This window comes from Sycon ciliatum, chromosome 11, assembly GCF_964019385.1.
Source record: "Sycon ciliatum chromosome 11, ocSycCili1.1, whole genome shotgun sequence".
Classification (NCBI taxonomy): Eukaryota; Metazoa; Porifera; class Calcarea; order Leucosolenida; family Sycettidae; genus Sycon; species Sycon ciliatum.
Genome location: NC_088653.1, coordinates 27,812,698 through 27,821,657, shown reverse-complemented (window position 1 = coordinate 27,821,657; position 8,960 = coordinate 27,812,698). Strand labels below are relative to the sequence as shown.

At 49.0% G+C, this 8,960-nt stretch overlaps 1 protein-coding gene across 1 annotated transcript in view; it reads right to left on the bottom strand.

Annotated features, from left to right (window-relative positions):
• Positions 1-2,882: 2,882 nt before the first annotated feature.
• The window catches only part of LOC135827339 (DNA-directed RNA polymerase I subunit RPA2-like), a gene marked incomplete at its 5' end in the record, with an annotated part of 29,867 nt that continues 23,789 nt past the window's right edge, over positions 2,883-8,960 (bottom strand). The window contains 4 exon segments of the mRNA XM_065339855.1: positions 2,883-3,086; positions 4,496-4,605; positions 5,681-5,768; positions 8,519-8,636. Coding sequence (XP_065195927.1) covers positions 2,898-3,086; positions 4,496-4,605; positions 5,681-5,768; positions 8,519-8,636 — 505 coding nt within the window.

Here is an 8,960-nt window from a genome sequence, read left to right as displayed (position 1 = left end):
AGGCGAGCCAAGTCACAAACATTGCGCTGTGCGAAGCGACAATTTTAATGACGCGGAGGAAGTACTACCTGGTATACTCAGTCTGTACTATTTAATCACGGGGATCACAGACATTCGCCACAATGTGTGTATGCGATACTGTGTGAAGTCAAACGTGCACGGACATGAGCCATACAGTTCTCCATTATAAGCCCTGCGCTTATAGTGGACACTGGGCTAGTACACCTCCGAAGCCCTCTTGGAGTGCGCTTAAAACAGAGACGGAGCCTCTACAAGAGACTGGGCTTGTAATAGAGATAATACAGTAGCTCAATCACTACGCAAGTCAAGGACACACGCGTACGGGGTTGCAGGAGCGCAATTGTGTTGTTGTGGACGTCGTCGTCGTCACCATTTATAATACAGTCGACCCTAAAAAATATAATCCGGCACCATTTGTAGTACGGAAATTCTGCCGGATTAGGGAGGGTGCTAGATAGAAAATCCGATTTACTGCTGCAATGTGCACGAAAAGGACATTTCGGTTTTGGAAAATGTGCTGGTTAAAGTGGGATTCTGGGAAGCTTTTTGCGATGCGACACGCCGCGAAACCGGGAAATCCCCAAATCGCAGCCGACTCGCACCCCACGCAACTGCCGCAACTGGGCCATCGCAGAAGTTTAGCTTGGCTCAACTTTTGCGATGCGACAAGCGATTTGGCGTACGATTTTTGACCTCTTCTACAGCAAAGTTGTACAAAGGGAGTTGCCTGTAAATTTGTACTAGTTGTACCAAACCACGCGAATACCATGGTGACGCACCCACATGCATTGAATTTCGCGCCAAATCAGCAAGGCGTTGTCACATCACTGACTTCTTCCGTGAATGGTATTTTGCGAGTTCGCATCGCACGCCTCCGTCGCAGATAGCGTCGCATCGCCCATCGCATCGCAAAAAAAGCTTCTGTGAATAAGCCCATTGCGCAATGACGTCATTTGTACCATAAACACCCCACACAGTCACCTGGGCATGGTCGTCTGGGGGTATTGAACAGTGCATTCCTGATCCCAGCGTACTCAAATGCATCACTCATACCTTCCATATTTGGCAATGCGCCATGGGCTTATCCCGCTTTAGAGAGGGTGCTGGTTTAGAAAGTGTTGGATGAAAGAGGGACGCTGCGTCCACCCGCCTGTGTGGATTCACAGGAAGTGCGAGCTACGAAGTCTGGAGAAAATGTTGAACGGTCTCTGCTGGGATGACGACTACACCATAGCTCAGTGGTTAGAGCATCGCTGGCTACAAGCGAGGGTCCCTGGTGAGAGTCCTGGTGGTGAGAGTCAATTTTTTCTTCAGACTTTTCCCATTAAATTGTGTCTTTCCCTCCAACCAGTGACTGTATAGTCGTTGTTGTTGCTGTTGTGATGTGTGTTGGGTGGCAGTCATGTGACCTGTGTTGGGAGGCAGTCATGTGACCTGTGTGGGGTGGCAGTCATGTGACCTGTGTTGGGTGGCAGTCATGTGACCTGTGTGGGGTGGCAGTAGGCCAAGCCCAAATTTGCTCGGGGCGCTTCGATATTTTGCCGGCAAATTTTGCCCGAGCACTTTCCATATTTTGCTTGGCATTGCCTTTCGTTTTCGATATTTTGCTCCATTTTGCTCCTGCTTTGTCGCAAAATGGCGTCGAATGAACCGTCTACTTTGGTGAAAGTGGATTGGTGACACTGACGAGGAAAGCAAAACTTGTAATGGTGTCAGTATTACGGATTTCGTAGCATGATTTCAAATTTATGTGCCCCTGACAATCTGCACGAGCTATTTCAGCACGACGGCCCAATGAAACCAAAGAAATTTGAATAAAATTGCCAAAACACACCCAGATCCTCTGTAAATTCGATATTTTGCTCGGAATTTGCCAGCAATTTCTTTTCGTGGGAAATTTCGATATTTTGCTGGAAGCATTGCCGGCAAATTTGGGCTAGGCCTAGGTGGCAGTCATGTAACCTGTGTTGGGTGGCAGTCATGTGACCTGTGTTGGGTGGCAGTCATGTGACCTGTGTTGGGTGGCAGTCATGTCACCTGCGTTGGGTGGTAGTCATGTAACCTGTGTTGGGTGGCAGTCATGTAACCTGTGTTGGGTGGCAGTCATGTGACCTGTGTTGGGTGGCAGTCATGTGACCTGTGTTGGGTGGCAGTCATGTGACCTGTGTTGGGTGGCAGTCATGTGACCTGTGTTGGGTGGCAGTCATGTGACCTGTGTTGGGTGGCAGCAAGAGTACATAAACCAGAGTGTGCAACTCGGGATGGTTCCTGTGGGAGCGTAATTCGTGCACTACGTCATTTCTGACGGCATGGTAAGCCACAGGTACGGTGAAAAGTTGCGTAACCAGTCGCGGTGGTGCAGTTCACTGAGTTTGTCCTGATTTCGGTTTTTTGAGACGGATAGCCTGGTGACTTTACATGTCGGTGGATGTACGCAGCGTACACAGTCACACAAAACACCGAAATCCTGAAACAGGACGTCTAAAATCAAGCAAACTTGGCTGATTTCCGGGCTATGAAACATGAAAATTTGAGCTCTACGCAAGTCGCGGCTTGGCTGATCTCATCAGGGTGACGTAGTGCACGAACTGCGCTGTTTCAGATCTGATATGCACAGTTGCACACTCTGGTTTATGTACTCTTGGTGGCAGTCATGTGACCTGTGTTGGGTGGCAGTCATGTAACCTGTGTTGGGTGGCAGTCATGTAACCTGTGTTGGGTGGCAGTCATGTAACCTGTGTTGGGTGGCAGTCATGTAACCTGTGTCGGGTGGCAGTCATGTAACCTGTGTTGAGTGGCAGTCATGTGACCTGTGTTGGGTGGCAGTCATGTGACCTGTGTTGGGTGGCAGTCATGTGACCTGTGTTGGGTGGCAGTCATGTGACCTGTGTTGGGAGGCAGTCATGTGACCTGTGTTTAACAGACTTACCCCATGCTTCGGGCAGTAGACGCCTCACAGCCGTCGTTCTCATCTCCGCAAAGAAAGCACCACGATGTACACACCGAAAATGGGACAGGTAACGATAGAAGTTTAGCTTGTCAGCCATCAGTGCAAAACCGGCGACCTATGATGAGAGGGGAGGAGGGGGGGGGGGGGGAGAGAGAGAGAGAGAGAGAGAGAGAGAGAGAGAGAGAGAGAGAGAGAGAGAGAGAGAGAGAGAGAGAGAGAGAGAGAGAGAGAGAGAGAGAGAGAGAGAGAGAGAGAGAGAGAGAGAGAGAGAGAGAGAGAGAGAAAGAGAGAGAGAGAGAGAGAGAATGAGAGAGAGAAGTTGGTCATTACTGGGCAGACACAACAACCGCCAGCACAATCAAATTGATTGAAAACTGACACTTTGCAATACATAGCGGCAGCAGCGCGGCATATCACTGATGAGATGTGAATACACGACTATACTTTCCCAGTCATATTGGCAATCCTCCACAAGAGTGCATCCAGAAAACGCTGTGCATGTGTAAATGCTGCATTCATAAAAATGGTACTGTCTTCTCATGCCTAGGATAACAATGGTACTGTCTTCTCATGCCAAGGATAACAATGGTACTGTCTTCTCATGCCAAGGATAACAATGGTACTGTCTTCTCATGCCAAGGATAACAATGGTACTGTCTTCTCATGCCAAGGATAACAATGGTACTGTCTTCTCATGCCAAGGATAACAATGGTACTGTCTTCTCATGCCAAGGATAACAATGGTACTGTCTTCTCATGCCAAGGATAACAATGGTACTGTCTTCTCATGCCAAGGATAACAATGGTACTGTCTTCTCATGCCAAGGATAACAATGGTACTGTCTTCTCATGCCAAGGATAACAATGGTACTGTCTTCTCATGCCAAGGATAACAATGGTACTATCTTCTCATGCCAAGGATAACAATGGTACTGTCTTCTCATGCCAAGGATAACAATGGTACTGTCTTCTCATGCCAAGGATAACAATGGTACTGTCTTCTCATGCCAAGGATAACAATGGTACTGTCTTCTCATGCCAAGGATAACAATGGTACTGTCTTCTCATGCCAAGGATAACAATGGTACTGTCTTCTCATGCCAAGGATAACAATGGTACTGTCTTCTCATGCCAAGGATAACAATGGTACTGTCTTCTCATGCCAAGGATAACAATGGTACTGTCTTCTCATGCCAAGGAAAACAATGGTACTGTCTTCTCATGCCAAGGATAACAATGGTACTGTCTTCTCATGCCAAGGATAACAATGGTACTGTCTTCTCATGCCAAGGATAACAATGGTACTGTCCTCTCATGCCAAGGATAACAATGCCTGGGCGAAATGAGGGTGTGACGTGCACACATCACACATCACACAGCACACAGACACACGGCACACAACGCACAGTACACAGCACACGGCACACAGCGCACAGACACACAGCCCACAGTACATAGACACACAAGCGCAACCCACAGCGCGCGGGCAGACCAGCACAGCTACTACCATCACAGCCAGTATACCTGTTGAAGTGCAAGTCCAGATTTGGACACCAGGTTACCGGTGGCGAGTAGATATTCCAGCTGTTGTCCGATATTAGGACCATGGCGAAGTGCACGCATTACCGTCCCACCTACGTGATTAGGAACACGAGCGCGAGCACGCAAACACACGCACACACACACACACACATGGGTGCGCGCACGCAACCATGCACACACACACACACACACACACGGGTGCGTGCACGCACACACACACACACACACACACACACACACACACACACACACACACACACACACACACACACACGCACACGCACGCACGCACACACACACGAACGCAAACACACACACACGCACGCACGCACACACAGACAGGGCATGGTGGCACTTGACTTTTGCTGAAGATGCTGTTATGCCTATAGATGCTGGCCGAGAATCCCATTCCAAAACAATACAATCAAAGTATTTCAACCTTTGTTTTTGGATACATGCATAACGACGAGATAATAGCAAGAGTACATAACCCCCCAAGAGAGTGCAACTCTCACGTACCCTGCTGCCCCGACAGGAGTTCAAGTACATTATTTATGATGCAACGCGACAGCACCTAATAGTCGAGTTGCACACTGTTGGGGGGGGGGGGGGGTGGTTGTGTCCTCTTGATACTAGGGATACCGTGCATGTACTAGTACCGTAAAGCAACGTTGAACCGCCCCCTCTCTAATTCCCGCCCCCTCTCTAATTACCCCCCCCCCCTGTCGATTATCTACTTGTGAAGCAACTTCGGCGTATACAAAGAAATACGATGTTGAACCGACGCTTGCACTGCTGTACACGATATGTGCCAATCCAGGATGAACATGTGCAAAATCCAGCACATCGACTCTGACCTTCCAAGTTGTCGTACATCATACTGCACTTGACAGCCTTGATCTAATTCGCGCCCCCTGCTGAAAACCCAGCTAGGAAGGGACATGGCGTGGAGGACCAGCTAGGAAGGGACATGGCGTGGAGGACCAGCTAGGAAGGGACATGGCGTGGAGGACCAGCTAGGAAGGGACATGGCGTGGAGGACCAGCTAGGAAGGGACATGGCGTGGAGGATCAATGGTACTTTAGGGTACTTGCAGTTTGACAATTTTTAACATCTGGCAATATGAGAAAATGGCCCTTTAAAGAGTTGCACAAAGAGACCCCTTACTGGTGGTGAGGTCAAACTTGTCCGGGTGCATCTTCATGGAGCGTGTCAGCTCACCGCGTACCGCCTGCAGCCATTGAGAAATCTTCTCCTGCAGCAGCAGCGAGAGGACACCGACCAACATGCACGCGCACACACACACACACACACACACACACACACACACACACACACATGCACACACGCACGCACACACACACACGAACGCACGCACACACACACACACACACACACACACGCACGCACACACGCACGTACACACACACACACACACACACACGCACACGCACACACGCACACACAGACATACACACATATACCATGCACAGTAAAATTCCCCAGATGCGGATGTCCCTAATGCGAGCACATACGCCTACGGGGCACCGTTCTGATCCATCTAGACTCTGAAAATACGGTTTTCAACGGAAACCACCCCAAAACAGTTATATTGATTGGCATAAATCTTCCCTAGCATGCAATAAGCATGTACGGTCCGAGTTACGGGCAATTCATAGGCTGTGTCTACATGAAGCGTTTCAACCCGAGTTGAGTTCGACCCGGGTCAGATTTCAACCCGCCATGTACACAAAATGAATGGTACGTTTACATGACGCATTGCGCTGGACCCGGGTTGAAATTTCGCCCCGGGTTGAGTTCAATCCTCCCCCAAGGGGAGGGTTGAAATCAACCCGGGTGAAGAAAATCGTACAAACGTACTTCTGTGCGTATCTCACGCCAGGTTTGAACAGCACGGCACATGCAAAATTTCGCGCGAACGGATTCACGTGACCAGACAGGACTCTAGAAGTGGACTTTGGGAGGCATATCAGTATTTGACCCGGGTCAACTGTCTTCATGTAAACGCTCACCTATTTTGTCTATCGTACAGACTTTCAACCCGGGCTGAACTCGACCTGGGTTGAAATTTCTCATGTAAACACAGCCTTAGTGTGGTATGAGCCCCGTACACACTCCTGTATGCACACACTCTCGTACACACTCCCGTATCAGGGGCGTAGCACCCGCTACGACTGGTACGACCATGGCCGTACCACTCTTCGAAAAGTGTGGTCCGTCGTCCGGAACGTGCAAAACCGTAAAAAGAAAAAATCAGGATCCATCGATGCATATGCGCATCAGACTTTGACCTTTTTCTACTGTCGAGTCGTAGACCTACTTGTAGATCTGCCATGCATCTGCAGTCATACACCTACTTGTAGATCTGATATGCATCTGCAGTCGTACACCTACTTGTAGATCTGCCATGCATCTGCAGTCATACACCTACTTGTAGATCTGCCATGCATCTGCAGTCGTACACCTACTTGTAGATCTGCCATGCATCTGCAGTCGTAGACCTAAAGAGGGAGTGTGCGCGTTTTCGATGGAGTTTGTCCGCTCCCTCATCCGAACATACTACGCATCCAGACTCGCTGGAGACTGAAGACGAGTACATACCAATCATGTTGATCCAAACCCATAAAATAATGACGTCAATCCATACCCTGCTGTCCCGACAGAATTTCAAGTTGACGTCATTATTTATGATGCAACGCTCCTTGCACCAGTGATTTACAACATGTGTACGGGTGCAACGCATCACACGTTTTTCTTTGCAATAATTTGTACAGGATCAGATGGGCTGTGATCCACCACAGGTTTCGGATTCGTCTGATAATCCGTGTACAGTACAGCGTGCATTGCATCATAAAAATGACGTCGAACTTGAAATTCTGTCGGGACAGCACCCATAGTCGAGTTGCAAGACTTGGGGGGAGGGGGGTTATGTACTCTTGACAGCACCCATAGTCGAGTTGCAAGACTTGGGGGGGAGGGGAGGGGAGGGGGTTATGTACTCTTGACAACACCAGGAGTACTGTAAACCCGGAAAGTCTAACGAGTCACAAAGTCTAACGTTTTAACGAACAATATTTTTTCGCTATTTGAAGAAACGCCATCGCGAACCCGGTTCGAGATGTCTGCGTTAAGATGCGCATACAGATGGGTGGCCAGGTAGCCATCGTTAAACTTTCTGCACGTCATCATGCCAAAATTACAAAAAAAACACTAAACTTTCCGGTTCTACAGTAAATGAAACGGAGAGTGTGCAGGTTCTGACTTTCCCGCATGGGTGCGTGTCACCGCCACATTACGGGATAACATCATATTTTGTGCAGACAAGCGGTGCGACGGGATGTGGTGTAGTGCGTACAACTGAGCTGCAGTCGTGGAGCAGGCAAGCTGCCTGAATCCTGCATGCGCGCACGCACTGCGTCACGAACACGATGTAATCGCGGCATTTCGCCGTGACAGTAACCCAACCGAGCTTCACACAATCTAGCCGGTAATGTACTCTTCAGACAGTTCTTAATGTGCACAAGCTACACTGCATCCACTTCATTACATGATAAACACTACACACACTATCCTGAAATCAAGTCAAGGTCTAGTATCTCAATCAAATTGTCCGCCAGTAGCCATCACCAGGATTATGGTAATCCTGATGGCTCCTGGCGGAAAATTTGATTAAGATACAGCCAGACCTCGCTTGACTGCACACACTCGTTTTCCACAAAAATATCCGGATAGGCGAGGAACCGGGTAACCGAACACCGATTGTGTTGGATGCGCTACGTATGCTGTAAATCTGTAACCAGCTATTTTCTTCCGGACCGCGAGGGATCCGAATAAAAGAGGACCGGATAAACGAGGTCTGACTGTACTAGCAATATGCAGCGAAGAGACCACTTGATTTGAGGACGGTGTGGGTATTTACAAGACAAGCGTGGATATACAGAGACAGTTGTAGTTGTTGTTGTTTTCCCAGCACACTGCACGAACCTTAAGGACCTGCAAGTAGAAATGGCCGCCGAGGAGAATCTCCTGGTTCATCGGTGAGTCGGCAGAGTCCGCGCACGATTTGCCAGCAACTAGGCTGAGCATTTTGCGCCACGCAAACCTGCACGCCCGTAACACGCACACACAACACACAACCCATGTATACATACACACGCACACACAACACACACATGCACCAACGCAAACACACGCACGTGCGCACACACACTCGTACACACACTCGTACACACACTCGTACACACACTCGTACACACACACACACACACACACACACGTGAAAACACATACCAGCTTTAGCGCTTGCACCCGAATACATCAGAGCAGTGTATAGAAAATGGGAGAGCCAAGTGACTACATGCAATGGAAAATCACAGAGCAAAGCTGCATGCATACCCACGTATTCTCACAACATCGCACAAGGATA